At 42.3% G+C, this 18,856-nt stretch overlaps 1 protein-coding gene and 1 long non-coding RNA gene across 2 annotated transcripts in view; one reads left to right on the top strand and one right to left on the bottom strand.

Annotated features, from left to right (window-relative positions):
- The first annotated feature begins 1,122 nt into the window (after positions 1 to 1,122).
- LOC145860401 (uncharacterized) lies at positions 1,123 to 5,169 on the top strand. Its single transcript, XR_014380441.1, has 2 exons — positions 1,123 to 1,199; positions 4,261 to 5,169. It is a non-coding gene; the product is annotated as an uncharacterized LOC145860401 (long non-coding RNA).
- A 4,256-nt stretch (positions 5,170 to 9,425) lies between these two features.
- The window catches only part of LOC106570417 (src-like-adapter), a 28,385-nt gene continuing 18,954 nt past the window's right edge, over positions 9,426 to 18,856 (bottom strand). Inside the window, exons 7-8 of the mRNA XM_014142719.3 lie at positions 12,615 to 12,747; positions 9,426 to 12,431 (exon numbers count right to left, since the gene is read on the bottom strand). Of these exons, the coding sequence (XP_013998194.1) occupies positions 12,212 to 12,431; positions 12,615 to 12,747 (353 nt within the window). The 3' untranslated portion in view covers positions 9,426 to 12,211. The remainder of the gene's footprint in view (positions 12,432 to 12,614; positions 12,748 to 18,856) is intronic.

Genomic DNA, 18,856 nt, shown 5'->3' with positions numbered 1-18,856 from the left:
ACAGTATGTACCAGGTACCATAAGGCACAAACTACCTGCTGGGATCATCATGTACACTCTTAGAAAAAAGTTGCTATCTAGAACCGTAAAAGGTTATTCGGCTGTCCCCATAGGAGAATCCTTTGAAAAAACATTTTTGGTTTTAGGCAGAACCCTTTTGGTAAAGCTAACTGGAACCTAAAAAGGTTATTCTATGAGGACAGCCAAATAACTATTTTGCAACCATTTTTCTAAGAGTGTATATACAAACACAAACTTAACATCTGATCCTTGAGTATGCTTTAGAGCCAGTGCCTTGGTTATGGACTGCAAACTATAACAAATTATACTTAGTACAGAATGTTCACTATGTGTGCATTCATATACAGTAGGTACAAGCTAAACAATGAATTATCTGGCCACACGTTCTGCTCATGTTCATTTATCTCTTTCTTCATTTGCAACCCATCTGGAGCACAGCTGTTTATGTACTCTTTATGGAAAGAGAGAGTGTCTCCAGGAGACTCCATCCTCTTGATAACCTGTAGTCTGCGTACTGTCTGGGATGTTACCGGTCATAACTCTAGTGCCGTTTGAAGGACGGTACCACGTACTATCCAACCCAGACAGGTCTATCTGGTTCGTTGGAACCTAAAACATCCTCCCTTAATCAGCTCATCTCAGAAATTCTTAGAAAACTGCATATATCTTGACTTTCCCTGTGGAAACGTATTCCATTAAATGGTCTCTTTTTGACATTGTCTCTCTTTTGTCTTTAAGTTGAAGTATTTTCTTCCATATGAATGCACTTAGCTAGCTACAAATAGTCAAATAGGCCTTCCATATTTTGAAATGTTGTGACCAAACATATGGTGAGTGATGTCATGGTCATACAATATAAAGGACATTTAAATAGTTTATTTCTCTCAGTAAGGAACAATTAAAACAATTAAAGCAATGACTCATTGTTTGTCCCCTTTGAGTTTATTTTTAAGTGGTGTTTGTAGTTCTTGGTAGTTATCTTGGTTTATTTTCTCTCATAAGTGGAACATTAAAGCGGAACCTGCAAGCAATTTCAGTGCTGGGAGAATGCTGCAACATTTAGACCACACCCCGCAGAGCAGACAGGATCATTTGCATATCATTTCCTTCTCTCTCTGCGTGTGAACTGAGCGTTTACAGGAAACCTTGTTGACATTCTACCCAGTGACGAGCGTTAGGTACAATTCTGTATTCTTAATAGTGCTTCTACATCTGCATTGCTAGGCTGTGATTCTGTATAAGCACTTTGTGACATCTGCTGATGTTAAAAGGGCTTTATAAATACATTTTATTGATTTGATTAATACTGTATTATTTTCTTTCGGAGAGTGTGATATCACTGTTTTGTAGATGGCTGGTGTGTAAATGCATTCACTGTCCTGTCAATTGTGTGTGTGTGTGTGTATTCAGCACTACAGAACGGGCCTGTTTTTGTGATATTCCAGTGTCCTATAGGCTACACTATAAAGGGCCATAGAAACCCAATAAGAGACAGCAGGCTGACTTCCACTGACCACACTGAGCTGATGGCTATTAGTTCTCTGTGTAGAGCTAAAGGTACATAAGTAACAGTCATAAGTAACTCACTGTACATAAGTAACAGTCATATGAATAGAAACTGAACTTTGACATATGTAGCCCACGCTTCAGGGTGATCCTTACATGTTTAATGGAATGAGAAAAGACACCCAGGGGTTTCGTTTAGAACTCCCCAAACTCTGTTGAGGTTCTGGAATTACATTGGCTCTTCTGGAGTCTGGAATTTTTTGTTAGTTTTCCTCTGACTCTCTTGACAGAGTTGGACATGGTTGTATGTGTTGGCTAAGGCTTTTTGTTTGATTTGAAAATACAGCTTGTCATGTGTTGCTGAAAGAGTTTAAAATGTTGTACATTTCAGGAAAGTCATCCTACAACAGGTTGATCGAATTAAGATCCTACATCTGTATTGGGCAATGATTGAACAATGAACTATATTTGAACTCACTAGCAGCTGCAAGTTCCAAATACATACTGCTGATGAATGTTGTAGATTATTCTAAGGTTGCTATGTACAGTATATCTTAGGTCAGCTAACAGTCAATAGCCTTCCACACAGAGTTTATTCTGTTTGTTTGTCAATATTATTAATTTCAATGTCAAGTGTAGAGGACAGGGGAATGTATGTTGGCTTCCAATTAGCCCTACTTACTGGACACAGACGCCATTTCAACTTCTAGTTTTGATTTACATTTGGTTGAGTTATCAACAAATGTAAATTCTACGTGAAATCATGTCATTGCATGAAAACAATACGAAATTCCCTTACGTTGATGACTTTGACTCAACATCATCACATATCATTTTTGTTGTTGAAATTATTAGAAAACAACGTTGATTCAACCAGTTCAGCAGAGAGGAAGTGGTGAGGTTTAAATTAAGAGTGGAAAATAACACTTCATACTTATTTAGCTAGCGAGGCTATAGCTATAGGGTTCTGGTATATATATATACATACATACAGTACCAGTCAAAAGTTTGGACACACCTACTCATTCCAGGCCTTTTCTTTATTTTTACTATTTTCTACATTGTAGAATATTAGTGAAGACATCAAAACTATGAAATAACACATATGGAATCATGTAGTAACCAAAAAAGGTATATTTTAGATTCTTCAAAGTAGCCACCCTTTGCCTTGATGACAGCTTTGCACACTCTTGGCATTCTCTCAACCAGCTTCACCTGGAATGCTTTTCCAACGGTCTTGAAGGAGTTCCCACATATGCTGAGCACTTGGCTGCTTTTCCTTCACTCTGCGGTCCAATTCATCTCAAACCATCTCAGTTGGGTTGAGGTCGGGTGACTGTAAAGGCCAGTTCATCTGATGCAGCATTCCATCACTCTCCTTCTTGATCAAATAGCCCTTACACAGCCTGGAGGTGTGTTGGGTCATTGTCCTGTTGAAAAACAAATGATAGTCCCACTAAGCGCAAACCAGATGGGATGGCGTATCGCTGCAGAATGCTGTGGTAGCCATGCTGGTTAAGTGTGCCTTGAATTCTATATAAATCACCAACAGTGTCACCAGCAAAGCACCATCACACCTCCTCCTCCATGCTTCACGGTGGGAACCACACATGCAGAGATCATCCGTTCACCAACTCTGCGTCTCACAAAGATACGGTGGTTGGAACCAAAAATCTCAATTTGGACTTCCAATGGTCTAATGTCCATTTTTCGTGTTTCTTGGCCCAAGCAAGTCTCTTCTTCTTATTAGTTTCCTTTAGAAGTGGTTTCTTTGTAGCAATTCAACCATGAAGGCCTGATTCACGCAGACTCCTCTGAACAGTTGATGTTAAGATGTGTCTGTACTTGAACTATGTAAAGCATTTATTTGGGCTGTGATTTTTGAGGTGGGTAATTCTAATGAACTTATCCTCTGCTGCTCTGGTCTTCCTTTTCTGTGGCGGTCCTCATGAGAGACAGTTTCATCATAGAGCTTGATTGTTTTTGCGACTGCACTTGAAGAAACTTTTAAAGTTGGTGAAATTTTCCAGATTGACTGACCTTTATGTCTTAAAGTAATGATGGACTGTTGTTTCTCTTTGCTTATTTGAGATGTTCTTGCCATAATATGGACTTAGGCCTATCCTCTGTATACCTATCCTCTGTATACCACCCCTACCTTCAACTGATTGGCTCAAACGCATTAAGAAGAAAAGAAATTCCACAAATTGACTTTTAACAAGGCACACCTGCTAATTGAAATGCATTCCAGGTGACTACCTCATGAAGCTGGTTGAGGGAATGCCAAGACTGTGCAAAGCTGTCATCAAGGCAAAGCGTGGCTACTTTGAAGAATCTTTGAATGTATTTCATTGTTTTGTACATGCAGGACTTCAGCTGAGATTGTTCTTTACAGAGTCAAGTATATAATTCTCTCTGTCGATAACATCTAATGGTATAACTTCTAATAGTAACTGTATCTACTGGTTAAATGGGAGAGAGTTAATAGCAGTGCTGCCTGCCAGCAGTAATCTTCTCTGATTGATTGAGAGATTCAAGGGGCTGTTATTGTTATGTAACATAATAGATGAAAAGCATTGAATATTTAAATGAATTTTGAAACTTTGCCCCAGAAGCATTTAACTGCAGTGCACTCCCACATAATATGAAGGAATGTGTCTAACTGATTTAGGGGACACAGTGAACCGTTTGGAGTTGGGGCCAATTTAACCGTAAAACGTTATGTCTCCCCAGCCTGGTGAATCCTGAGCCGGAACCACCAGAGCTGCCCGCCAGTCAACAGTCACCAGAGCTGCCCGCCAGTCAACAGTCGTCAGAGCTGCCCGCCAGTCAACAGTCGTCAGAGCTGCCCGCCAGTCAACAGTCGTCAGAGCTGCCCGCCAGTCAACAGTCGTCAGAGCTGCCCGCCAGTCAACAGTCGTCAGAGCTGCCCGCCAGTCAACAGTCGTCAGAGCTGCCCGCCAGTCAACAGTCGCCAGAGTGGCCAGACTGCCCTGAACTGCCGGAGCGGCCAGACTGCCCTGAACTGCCGGAGCGGCCAGACTGCCCTGAACTGCCGGAGCGGCCAGACTGCCCTGAACTGCCGGAGCGGCCAGACTGCCCTGAACTGCCGGAGCTGCCAGACTGCCCGAGCTGCCGGAGCGGCCAGAGTGGCCCGACTGCCCGGAACGGCCTGCACCTGAGCCACCTCCAGGATAGGTGGGTTGGGGAGGGAGGGTGTAGCACAGTGCCGTCGGTGACGGCAGCCACCCTCCCTTCCCTCCCTTATTGTTTAGGTGTTCCTTTTTGTTGGGGATTTTCTTGTGTTTTCCTTTTTTAGGTGCATCCCGGGGTCTGCACCTTGAGGGGGGGGTACTGTCACGTCCTGACCAGTAGAGGGTGTAGTTGGGTCAGGACGTGGCAGAAGGGAGTGAGTGTTTTTATTGTTTCATTGATTTTGGCCGTGTGACTTCCAATCAGGCACAGCTGTAGAGGGTTGTGGTTGATTGGGAGTCACACATAAGTTGCCTACGTTTCCTTTGTGTGGTGTGGGTAATTGTTCTTGTCATTGTGGTAGTACCTGACAGGACTGTGTTGGCTGTCAGTTTTTGTTGTTTTTGTGAAATGCATAGTGTTCGTGACATTAAATATGACGAACCCTAACTCCGCCGCATTTTGGTCCACTTCTTCCATAGACAGCCGTTACAATATAGAAAAAAGGAGTTGCCTGGTAATGTGTTTGCATCTTTAAATCTTGGAATGTTCTCAAACCATTGCTGTCCATGATATCGGTAAGGGTACGGATTCCACATCTGGAGCATTGGGGTGATGCAAAAGACCGCCTTCCAGATCGCAAGGCATTATTGTGAAATATTGGAGTATGGGCATGCCATTTTGATTCCCAGTTACATTGTTTTTCAATTTTGCGGCAAATAGAAATTGTGTGAGCAATAATATGACCAAAGCATAGTTTACATTGTTTAAGGGACATATCAGTGAAGACCACCTCTTCCAGGGCAATAGGAGCCACCACCTTTCTGTATATACTCAGCCAGGGTGTGTCTAAACCAATTTGATGCCTACCCTTCTCATGTGAAAAGGAAAAGTGAAGAAATAGGGCTACGTCCCAAATGGCACCCTATCTTTTAACTGTGGCCCACACATTAGGGCTTCGGTCAAAGTAGTGCATGTAGGGTACAGGGTGCCATTTGGGTCACAGTATAGGACCTGATGTAATTAAGATAAGGGGAAACAGCGCAATCTTCATGATTGAGGAAAGCAAACATTTATCTGGATTTTGTCAAGGCACGTCAGGGTTGAGCATCCAGAGCCTGATGTTGTCAGACGTTTGGACAGCTGGGTCTGCTCTGCTCTGGCTCTGCTCTGGCTCTGCTCTGGCTCTGCTCTGGCTCTGCTCTGGCTCTGCTCTGGCTCTGCTCTGGCTCTGCTCTGGCTCTGCTCTGGCTCTGCTCTGGCTCTGGGGCTTCTGAGCTAAGGATGTGGCTAGATTAGAAAGGCCTGATTATATAACGCTAACTGTTGCTAGCTCAACACAGCTCTCACTGCCTCTGGACGAGAGAGGGTCTAAAGAGATGAGAAAGAGGGGGCGAGGGGGATAAAGATAGAGACTTATGGTGTGACACTGGCTCCATCAGCACTATTTTGTTTTCCTTCTCATTCAGGGAAAATCCGTCATGTATTGTTTCACCATGTTTTCCTTGGTGCCTTAGATCCAGTGTAACATCAAACAGACCTCAGGAATGGAACGGTGGAATCAGAACTGTAAGACAGGAGAGAGTGTAGTTTGTTATGTCTCCACAGCCTTTCTAGTCACATCTGAAACAGGGTCGACCTTGAGGTTTTTCCCGGGATAGAAGAGAACGTGTTCTCCTGTGAGGGTGTCCAGTTCTTCAGTTTGTTAATGTTGAACTTATTCTCTTCCGCTCTCTTCCCCGTTGTGTGCCCTTGTTTTGGTTGACACATTCTCAAGGCTGTGTGATCATTGGCAGAGTAGTGAGGTATTCCTTTACAAATCTGCATTTGTTAAACACTTAAACACTTCCATGATATCTGGGAAATGCAGTAATTTCTTGTTAGATGTTTGCTTGTGAAAATATGAAATCCATGGGAAAGGGCTTGGCCTGTTTTCACATTACAAGGACATTTGTTTCTAAATAACTCATAGTATAAGTATAAGTCTATTTACTCTGGGTGCTACCACACGTATAAACTCATATTGGAAGTTTATATGAAATCAAGACTGTATTTCAAGGTTCAGAGATCAGCTTGAGTCTGCATCACCAGGCAGGCGATGCTTTAGCAATGACGCTAGCTAATGCATTGTGTTATGCCCCGCTCATAATGCAAAGTACAGCCGCCGATGGACACACACACACACACACACACACACAAAATAAGCTTTATTTGTTTGCCTTGCAGATGTTTAATGGGGATATTAAAAGCAAAGAAAACAAATATTTGATCCTGTTATGAATTCAATAAAGACAATGTGCTAAACTTGTCTCAAGGAGTCAGAGATCCTACAGGTGGCTAAAAAATCTCATGAAATGTAATTAATCATATGGGCCATGTTGCTGACTTTGTAACACCAACGGGCTCCAGATACAACATTTACAGCCTGACAAGTTCAGAGGTAATGATCTTGAGGCTTTTGGTCTTTTCTGGCTTTCACTGGTGATTGTCTTGAGGAAAGTGAAAGAACGGACAGTCACAACAGGCACTGTTGTATCTGTCACATTATGGCGCCTGTGAGTGCACGGGGGGGAATGTTGTGATCTCTATACATCTCTATGTAAGATAAAAATGTAAACTTCTTAATAATGTCTAAAATATAAACTATTTTGGGTTAAGCCAGAAGAATTCACTGTACAAACTTTATTGAGTCATTTATAGCAGTCTGATCAGCATGGATAAGGTTTCTCCTTAGAGAATTACATGACTACACAGTTTGCATTGTCAGACATGGTTATCATTGCTGTCTTCTGTATGACCAGAGTTACCCACAGAGATAGAGCCTTAAAGGAAGTACTTAAAGGGATATTGCGAGATTTTGAGATTTCAGTTTTTTTTCTACTTACTTAGAGTCAGATACCATTTTGATGTCTCTGCTTGCAGTTTGGAAATGATTGAAGTTAGCATATCGTAACTTTATTGTAATTGCTGGTAGTCTCCCAGTACAATAGCCAGCTCCCCCTTCAAAAGCAGGGAAACAGACCTTCTAACTACTCGAAAGCTGGGTGGTTGGTCATTTGTAGTTTTACAAAGCTATACATAGTAATCCATCCTTTATACATTTGTTCATTTGACTGATAATCATAAGAATCAAGATTCAATCCACTTCCTCGTTCTGTCCAGTTGTCGAGATCGCACCGTTGTGTCTGTCCCATTATGGTGCCTGTGAGTGCACGGGCAGTGCCATTGAGACAGGTACAATGTTGTAATCTCTATACATCTCTATGTAAGATAATTGCATCAGAGAATTGATTAGTTAACATCCTCAGATATCAGACACTGGGCACAACTGGGCACAACTGGTTGAATCAACATTGTTTCAATGTAATTTGTCAACATATTGTGACATGGAATCTATTTGGAAAACACATTGGATTTAAAAAAAGTAATCAACGTAAACTGTTGTTTTGAGCTTGAAATTTCAACCAGAGGATTATGTCATCATGGTAACCAAATTTCAACATATACAAACCAACGTCCAGATTTTTTATTTCCACTATAAGATTAAAAAAAATTGTCTGGGCTGGACCTCCAGCTAGAGAATTGATCTATGTACAGCTACCCTTTGGTCTCCCAATCCATGGTTTTAACCAAACCAAGCACTGCTTAACTATGATATTTTTCAATGACTATTGTCAATGTGCTATCGTGAGAATGATTGTTGAGAAATTTCCACTTAAAAACAAATGACATTCACTGTTGCTATTGAAGTTATTCCAGAGGGTAGGCTTAACAGAGCAAATTAAATGTGGCCATACTCAATCAGTAACTATGATATTTAGGCCTATATAACATTTGCAAAGTCATCAACAGCAATTGTTTGAATTCAACCCAGAATTCAGCTAAATAATAGACAATACAATAGACCTAGGATTTGAAGCTATTTTTGATTTCACATCTAATGATATTAAGTGATATTGAATTGTGTTTGGTTGTCAACGCAACCAAATATCAACATTTGAAGCAGATGTATCTTCTGCTTGGATAGTTCCATCTGTGCCACTGACTTAGTCTGGCTTTAATTACAGTTTGTCTACAAATTCAAAATGTGTATGTTGGATTCACGTTTCCATCTTCACCAAAAATCTAAGTTAAAGAATTGGGCAAATTCAAGTCAAACTTTATTTAAAGTGCATCAACGTCTCCAACTCAACCAAAAATAAAAGTTAAATAATGGGATTAAGCCAGTGGCTCAAATGGAACTATCCAGGCTATCCTTTAAATGTTTATGTTTGGTTGAGTAACACATCCATGGCCACATTTGGAGGATACTGTAACTATATGTTTCTTCTTACGTAACCATAAAAAGCCTGCATCTTCACGATAGCATGCAGAGGTCATCGCAGGTCTGTGGAGATCTTCACAATTGCTGTAAAAATCTGTGCAGAATCTCGAACGACATTGCTCACTTGCAACATGCACTTTTAATGTAATCTCAACTGCAATCTGCAATTTGGTGCATACTTGAAGCCCTGGGTTACACACAAGAGGACAAATTGTTCTCAGCAGTCATCTTCTAACGTGATGTTTTATCAACTTATTATGGCTTCTCTGGACATAACTCTCTATATCCCTTCCAGAATTAACCTTATGTTATGGCTAGTCTCTTGTGACAGACGAGCTGGTCAGACCAGCGCACACACAATATTTGGTTCTGGGTGCCGAGATTAATATGAGAATGAACTTTTATTTATATGAGCAACTTGTACACTCAACTGAAATCAGTTTGCAAGGGTTAGGCAAAAGGTTCTGAAACTGTAACAATTTACATTGACATGCTGACAGACACACACATCCATAAATTACACATTTGCACACAGTAGACATCCATAACATAGCATTCAAGTCTTACATCGATCAACTGTCATGACGCTAACATGTTTTGTACTCTGGCAGGACACTCGGTCAGTGCTCTGGATTCCAGACGGACTTCAAATTCACAGTTGATTTACCCCACGGGAAATTCCTTCTCAGATCAATCCCAAAGGCTCAGATAAGGACAAATGTGTGCTTTGGAGGAAAAATAGTATCTCATAACAGATGTTAATATCCTAAATAGAGTAGCTGGCCTCTAAGTCTCTTAGTCCTTCTTTTAAACATATTTGTTGTGTGCTTTTTGTTATTTAGATAGGACAGTGAAGAGGAGACAGGAAAGATAGCAGTAGTTGAGAAGGGCAGTGGTTCAGATTCAAACTCATGCCAGCACTTCTCAAATCTCTCCTCTGGGACCCCCAGATGTTTCACAATTTAGTTGCAGCCCTGAACTAGCTCACGTGATTCACCTAGTCAAGGGCATGTTGATAAGTTGAAAAGTGTAATCAGGTGTGCTAGCTCTAGAATAGATAAAATACATGGAAAGTCTGGGGGTCCCTGAGGAGAAGTTTGAGAATGTAACGTTATGACTATAACTACGGTTCCCTGAAGGAGGGAAATAAGGTACAACATACAATGTGGAGTCTCACTCTCTCGACATTGGTTGACGTATATACAATTGCACCTGACAAGGCCAATGAAATCCGCACCTCGCTGGAAGACCCGCCTAGTGACTTTCCACTGTCCCAGCTGTAAGCACCCTGTGGGCTACACTGGGATTAGTGACATCCAAGTGATAAAACCTTACAAAAGTGTGTGGTGATGCCCAACTCGCACAAATATCTCCTGTAGTCAACCCTTTAAACAACGGCCAAAATGCTGCCAGCCCCCTGGTGGAGTGGGTGCGTACTCCACTAGGTAACCCTTGTCCCTTGCTGTTTTATGGCAGGAGATAGCCTCCACAATCCAGTGGGAGAGACACTGCTCCCAGAGTGCCCTGCAGCTGAGCTGGATTAGCAAAACAGACAAAAAGCTGGTCACACAACCAGATATCCCAGGTTGTTCAATGTATGTGCGTAGAACTTGCACCAGACACAGGGCATGTAACCTCTGTTGCTCTTCAGAAGCAAATGGAGGAGGCAAAAAGGGAAACACCTCAAAAGCTAAGGACTTGTAGGGCATGGCCATTACTTTTGGGGCAAAGGCCACATTTGGACACAAAGTCACCTTAGAGTCGACCGGGGCGAACTGAGTACAGGAAGGGTGTACACCTTACAGGAACTGCAACACCAGTGGGTGAGCACCTGGTGAGGCTCAGTCAATTCCCACATGCTGAGATAGCGGTCATATATACTTTTAAAGTGGAGAATGCTTTTAAAGCTCCTGTAGAAACATACGTATTTCCCAGAGCCCTGAAAATGAACCAGCCCTTTATCTTGGCACCAGAGCTCAAACACTTGCCACTTATACTCATACAGCCCTCTCATGGAGGGAGCACTTGCTGACTGAATGTTAGCAATAACATTCAGCGGTAAACCTCTAGCCATCAGATCAGCCCTCTCAGGGGCCAGGTCCATAGTAACCAAATCTCAGGCCTCGCGTGCCAAACCTGCCCGTGCGTCTGGAACAACAGATCCCTGCGCTGCCAGGAGTTGCCATGGGTCTCCGCCTAAAAGGCAAACAATAACAATCTCCATGAACCAAGGCTGCCTGAGCCACAGGGAGCTACAAGTTTCAATGATAAACCTTCCCGGCGCACCCTCTCCAATGTGGGCTGAATCAGAACCACTGGCGGAAACGTGTAAAGGAGGATCTAAGGCCACTGGTGTGCCAGAGCGCCCGTTCCCAACAGGTCACTCGGATCCCTCATCGTTTTCTCGTAATGCTTAAAGATCTACGTCGGCCCTGCTGAACATTTCCCATATTAGGGAGACCACCCAGGGGTGAACCCTCCACTCCTGAGAGAGAGGGCCCCACCTGGATAAAAGATCTGCACCTCAACTAGACACCTCATAGGGACTACTGAGCTACAGGCAGGAATCAGCAATGCATCTCAGTAATGAGGGAGGGGCACCCACTTGTGGACAGAGACTTAGCTTAAGCCAGGCTAGCTAGCCTCTTTGATAGCAGCGAGTCCGTTTAGAATCACCAAGCAACTTAACAGTATGAATACTAAACAAGAGAGCTACCCCAGCAACTCCACCGTGGCGAGGCAGGAATAGCTAGTAATAGCTAGCTCATCTCGGCTTGGGGTGTGATAATATTTCCCCATAGTGTGTTGACTGACTGAAAGAAAATGTAACGTTATGACTATAATTACTGTTCCCTGAAGGAGGGAAATGAGGTACAACACCTGTTTGGCCCAGCACCACCTATTCCTGTGCTCGGTGAAAAGTGGTATTAAATTGAAGGAATGAATCTGAGCCTCACGTTTATCACCTGTGGAAGGCGGGACTTCCAGTGAGGTGTGGATTTCATTGGCCTTGTCAGGCGTGATTATACATCCTTCAACCGAAGAAGCGAGAGTGCAACTCCCCTTTAATATGTTGTACCGAAGTTAACTGACTGAAAGGGAACCACTAGCCTAGGTTATATATGTGTGCTGGGGTTTGCAGAACTAAGTGTTGCACCATCCAGGCCACTACATATCATAGTCCTCATCTAAGTCCATATGGCTGAGGCTGTGGTCGGGGATCACACAGACAGATTTGCTCTTCTTCTTCCGGTTCTTCTTCTGCTGTCCTGGGTCATGATCCCCGACCAGAGAGAGGTAAGAGGCCATGCTGTTTCTGACACCGTAGCTCACCATGGCATTCCTGTTCTCCTGGCCCTGCGCAGCCCCTGCGCTGATCAGATCTTTCCTGTTGATTGGTTCATATATATAGAGAGAGGGGTGATTAGAACATGTTTCAGCCAATCATGCAGAGTCACATCTTCCCAGTTTTCCCACAAGCCATGTTTTCCATTGGCCAGAAAGCAGGACTACTATTTGATTGCAGAGATATGAGAGCTGCAACGAATGATACTAAACTATGGGTCTGTACCTGTCTATTTTCTTCCAGTCAAAGTTGTTGTGTCGCATCGCTACAGGGGGTGGCTGAGAGGTGATGTCTATGGGGCTGATAGTCCTAGACAGACACGGGCCAGTGAGAACACAACACAGACCATCTGCAGAGTCTAGGAGATCAGAGATGGACTGTGTTAGACACAGACACATACACTGTATGTAATCAAAAACAAAAACATACTGTATGCTCACAAGCGCTCATGACATGAATGTTACCTTACAAGCACAAGCACACACATACACACAAACTCTGCCTTCTAAAACATTCATATGGTCTAGTTAGGAGGTGCATGCGCATACCGATAAGAAGCATTGGGTGTGAGTAGCTCCGTTTTGTACCGACAAAACTGTGGTTATAGGTAAAAGCCAGACAATTAAACCTTTAAAATCCATAGATCAATATATCCCAAAGCAACTGGGAGAGAGTGAGCGGTCAGTTATGTACAACAGCAAACCAATCAGTTTTTATTTTCACCTAACAATATCACCCCTCCCCTAATTGGAGTAAACCAATGAACAACAACACTTGGGCTTCTACTTCCAGCTTATACATACTATATACATTTTACGGTCACAGTATTTAGTACATGAGTTATTTTTTGTTTGTTTTTAGTCCCATCCTTCAGCTACCCTCAACCCCTCCCATCTATCTGTGAAGAACATTTCTATTTGCCATATATTTTCAACTGTGCTTTGATGTTTCACAAAAGTTCTGAATCTATTTCGATTTTACGGACATAAACTCAGCAAAAAAATAAACGTCCTCTCACTGTCAACTGCATTTATTTTCAGCTAACTTAACATTTGTAAATATTTGAATGAACATAACAAGATTCAACAACTGAGACATAAACTGAACAGGTTCCACAGACATGTGACTAACAGAAATTGAATAATGTGTCCCTGAACAAAGGGGGGTCAAAATCAAAAGTAACAGTCAGCATCTGGTGTGGCCACCAGCTGCATTAACCTGTTGGGTCTAGGGGGCAGCATTTGCACGTCTGGATAAAAAAAATGTACCCGATTTAATCTGGTTACTAATCCTACCCAGTAACTAGAATATGCATATACTTATTATATATGGATAGAAAACACTCTAAAGTTTCCAAAACTGTTTGAATGGTGTCTGTGAGTATAACAGAACTCATTTGGCAGGCAAAACCCTGAGACATTTTCTGACAGGAAGTGGATACCTGATGTGTTGTATTGACTTTAAACCTATCCCATTGAAAAACACAGGGGCTTAGGAATATTTTGGCACTTCCTATTGCTTCCACTAGATGTCACCAGCCTTTACAAAGTGTTTTGAGTCTTCTGGAGGGAGATCTGACCGAACAAGAGCCATGGAACGATGATGTCCCATTAGACACCTGGCGCGCGAGTTCATGTTGGGTACCCTCGTTCCAATACGTTATAAAAGAGTATGCATTCGTCCACCTTGAATATTATTCATGTTCTGGTTAAAAAAGGCCCTAATGATTTATGCTATACAACGTTTGACATGTTTGAACGAACGGAAATATATTTTTTCCCCTCGTTCATGACGAGAAGTCCGGCTGGCTTACATCATGTGCTAACGAGACGGAGATTTTTGGACATAAATGATGAGCTTTTTTGAACAAAACTACATTCGTTATGGACCTGTGATACCTGGAAGTGACATCTGATGAAGAGAATCAAAGGTAATGGATTATTTACATAGTATTTTCGATTTTAGATCTCCCCAACATGACGTCTAGTCTGTATCGCAACGCGTATTTTTCTGGGCGCAGTGCTCAGATTATTGCAAAGTGTGATTTCCCAGTAAGGTTATTTTTAAATCTGGCAAGTTGATTGCGTTCAAGAGATGTAAATCTATAATTCTTTAAATGACAATATAATATTTTACCAATGTTTTCTAATTTTAATTATTTAATTTGTGACGCTGACTTGACTGCCGGTTATTGGAGGGAAACGATTTCCTCAACATCAATGCCATAGTAAAACGCTGTTTTTGGATATAAATATGAACTTGATAGAACTAAAAATGCATGCATTGTCTAACATAATGTCCTAGGAGTGTCATCTGATGGAGATTGTAAAAGGTTAGTGCATCATTTTAGCTGGTTTTATGGTTTTGGTGACCCTGTCTTTGACTTGACAAAACATTACACACAACTCTTGTAAATGTACTGTCCTAACATACTCTAAATTTATGCTTTCGCCGTAAAACCTTTTTGAAATCGTAAAACGTGGTTAGATTAAGGAGATGTTTATCTTTCAAATGGTGTAAAATAGTTGTATTTTTGAAAAATTTGAATTTTGACATTTATTTGGATTCAAATTTGCCGCTCTTGAAATGCACCTGCTGTTGATGGAGTGCACCACGGGTGGCACGCTAGCGTCCCACCTAGCCCCAAGAGGTTAAGTACTGCAGTGCATCTCCTCCTCATGGACTGCACCAGATTTGCCTGTTCTTACTGTGAGATGTTACCCCACTCTTCCACCAAGGCACCTGCAAGTTCCCAGACATTTCTGGGGGGAATGGCCCTAGCCCTAGCCCTCACCCTCCGATCCATCAGGTCCCAGACGTGCTCAAGGGGATTGAGATCCGGGCTCTTAGCTGGCCATGGCAGAAGACTGACATTCCTGTCTTGCAGGTAATCACGCACAGAACGAGCAGTATGGCTGGTGGCATTGTCATGCAGGAGGGTCATGTCAGGATGAGCCTGCAGGAAGGGTACCACATGAGGGAGGAGGATGTCTTCCCTGTAACGCACAGCATTGAGATTGCCTGCAATGACACAAGCTCAGTCCGATGATGCTATGACACACAGCCCCATACCATGACGGACCCTCCACCTTCAAATCGATCCCGCTCCAGAGTACAGGTCTCGGTGTAACGGTCATTCCTTCGACGATAAACGCGAATCTGACCATCACCCCTGATGAGACAAAACCGCGACTTGTCAGTGAAGAACACTTTTTGCCAATCCTGTCTGGTCCAGCGACGGTGGGTTTGTGCCCATAGGCGACGTTGTTGCCGGTGATGTCAAGTGAGGACCTGCCTTACAACAGGTTTACAAGCCCTCAGTCCAGCCTCTCTCAGCCTATTGCGAACAGTCTGAGCACTGATGGAGGGATTGTGTGTTCCTGGTGTAACTTGGGCAGTTGTTGTTGCCATCCTGTACCTGTCCCGCAGGTGTGTTGTTCGGATGCACCAATCCTGTGCAGGTGTTGTTACACGTGGGTGCCACTGCGAGGACGTTCAGCTGTCCATCCTGTCTCCCTGTAGCGCTGTCTTAGGCGTCTCACAGTACGGACATTGCAATTTATTGCCTTGGCCACATCTGCAGTCCTCATGCCTCCTTGCAACATGCCTAACACACGTTCATGCAGATGAGTAGGGACCCTGGGCATCTTTCTTTTGGTGTTTTTCAGAGTCCGTAGAAAGGCCTCTTTAGTGTCCTAAGTTTTCATAACTGTGACCTTAATTGCCTACCGTCTGTAAGTCTTAACGACCGTTCCACAGGTGCATGTTCATGAATTGTTTATGGTTCATTGAACAACCATGTGAAACAGTGTTTAAACCCTTTACAATGAAGATCTGTAAAGTGATTTGAATTTTTACGAATTATCTTTGAAAGACAGGGTCCTGATAAAGGGATGTTTCTTTTTTTGCTGAGTTTAGTATACACTAGTTATCTTGTTTTTCTGTTGTTTTTAGTCCCAACCTTCAGCTCCCCTCCACCCCTTCCATCTATTTCTGAACTAATCAGTTTGTAAAGTGGCGCGGCAACACAAATCCAACAATCCATGGCTTCCCCAGAGTAAAAGACAAAGAGCAACTTGGAGACGCAAACGATAGTAATGAATAGCTAAAGGAGATCCAGCAAAAGATAGCTAAAATGCTCTCAATGCACACCAAAACAACAAGAAACTGCTACAATCTGTTATTTGTTTGAAAAGGGCTGGAGAGAATGGGTGTATGGATGCACTCCTGGGTGAGGATCAAAGATAGCCAGCCCCCCTCCCCCTCGCTTTCCCACCAGAGAGGAAGGGGGGAACTTTTTTATTTTTCTCTCTTGCCTTTGCAGTATTGAGAATGGAGTGTCTGAGTGTTACAACAGAGAGACACTTGGCCAAAACTTTAACAGCAAAAGACTGGACATTGAAACAATATTTCTAACATAAAGAATGTGGGAAATGGTTGGTGGGGATCCAAATAATAATAATCATATCTGTTGTTGTTTTGTGACGTCATTAGGGATGGTATAACAAGATAACTAACTCTGCAAGTGTACACGTCCTAGTTATCGGATTTACATCTAAATGTTGTAAAACATATGATTAAATATGAAACTATTTGTGAGAAGATTAAATGTGATTTTAGCCTTCTAAATGAGATAATTGTTTTTCACATAAACTTTTGCCGAGTCAGTAACAACAGCCATGTGAGCACAGACATTGTGGCAATGTGATGGAACTGCCCTCCAAGATGAGTGCTTAACCTGTTAGGGCTAGGGGGCAGTATTTACACCGCCGGATAAAAAACGTACCCGATTTAATCTGGTTACCACTCCTACCCAGTAACTAGAATATGCATATACTTATTACATATGGATAGAAAACACCCTAAAGTTTCTAAAACTGTTTGAATGGTGTCTGTGAGTATAACAGAACTAATTTGGCAGGCAAAAAACTGAGAAGGTTTCATGCAGAAAGTGGCCTGTCTGACAAGGTGTCGTTCTTCTTGTCTCTGTTTATTGAAGAGTGAGGATCTTAGCTGTCCCGTGACACTTCCTACGGCTGCCATAGGGTCTCAGAAGGCGGTAAAAAGCTGAATCGTGGCTTTGCAGGCTCTGGCTGAAAAAAAGTAGCGCGTTTGGGTAGTGGCTGGTTACAGTACTGTGAGACTCAGGCTCGTGCCCGCGTCGACCGAAAGCTTTGTTTACTTTCCTCTGTTTAGCTAAATGGACATTCCCGGTCGGAATATTATCGCTTTTTTACGAGAAAAATGGCATAAAAATTGATTTTAAACAGCGGTTGACATGCTTCGAAGTACGGTAATGGAATATTTAGATTTTTTTTGTCACTAATTGCGCCATGCACGCGACCCTTCTTTACCATTCGGATAGTGTCTGGGACGCACGAACAAAACGCCGCTATTCGGATATAACGATGGATTATTTTGGACCAAACCAACATTTGTTATTGAAGTAGCAGTCCTGGGAGTGCATTCTGACGAAGACAACAAAAGGTAATCAAACTTTTATAATAGTAAACCTGATATTGGTGAGTGCTAAACTTGCCGGGTGTCTAAATAGCTAGCCCGTGATGCCTGGGCTATGTACTTAGAATATTGCAAAATGTGCTTTCACCAAAAAGCTATTTTAAAATCGGACATATCGAGTGCATAGAGGAGTTCTGTATCTATAATTCTTAAAATAATTGTGTTTTTTGTGAACGTTTATCGTGAGTAATTTAGTAAATTGTTAGCGAATTCCCCGGAAGTTTGCGGGGAATTTGCTAGTTCTGAAAGTCACATGCTAATGTAAAAAGCTGGTTTTTGATATAAATATGAACTTGATTGAACAAAACATGCATGTATTGTATAACATAATGTCCTAGGGTTGTCATCTGATGAAGATCATCAAAGGTTAGTGCTGCATTTAGCTGTCTTCTGGGTTTTTGTGACATTATATGCTAGCTTGAAAAATGGGTGTCTGATTATTTCTGGCTTGGTACTCTGCTGACATAATCTAATGTTTTGCTTTCGTTGTAAAGCCTTTTTGAAATCGGACAGTGTGGTTAGATTAACGAGAGTCTTGTCTTTAAATAGCTGTAAAATAGTCATATGTTTGAGAAATTGAAGTAATAGCATTTCAAAGGTTTTGAAAATCGCGCCACAGGATTCAACTGGCTGTTACGTAGGTGGGACGAATTCGTCCCGCCGGTCCCATAGAGGTTAAAAGGACTCGCTGAAGAATTAACATATCAGACCAGAGAATGCGGGGACAATCCACGCGTTGAAATGGTTGCAATTTAAATGCAGACCAGCATGACCGTGGTGCCCCAAGATTGCTAATGAGTTAATTGTTCCAACGTAGTTAATTGATTTGATAAAATAACTGTCCTCACATTAATGGTAGTCACGTCACGTTTGGTATTTTATTAGGATCCCCATTAGCTGTTGCAAAAGCAGCAGCTACTCTTCCTGGAGTCCACACAAAACATGAA

The sequence above is a fragment of the Salmo salar genome, chromosome 14 (assembly GCF_965601325.2).
Source record: "Salmo salar chromosome 14, fSalSal1, whole genome shotgun sequence".
NCBI classification, from domain to species: domain Eukaryota; kingdom Metazoa; phylum Chordata; class Actinopteri; order Salmoniformes; family Salmonidae; genus Salmo; species Salmo salar.
Note: the sequence above shows the minus strand (reverse complement) of the source record. Positions and strands in the feature narration are given on the sequence as shown.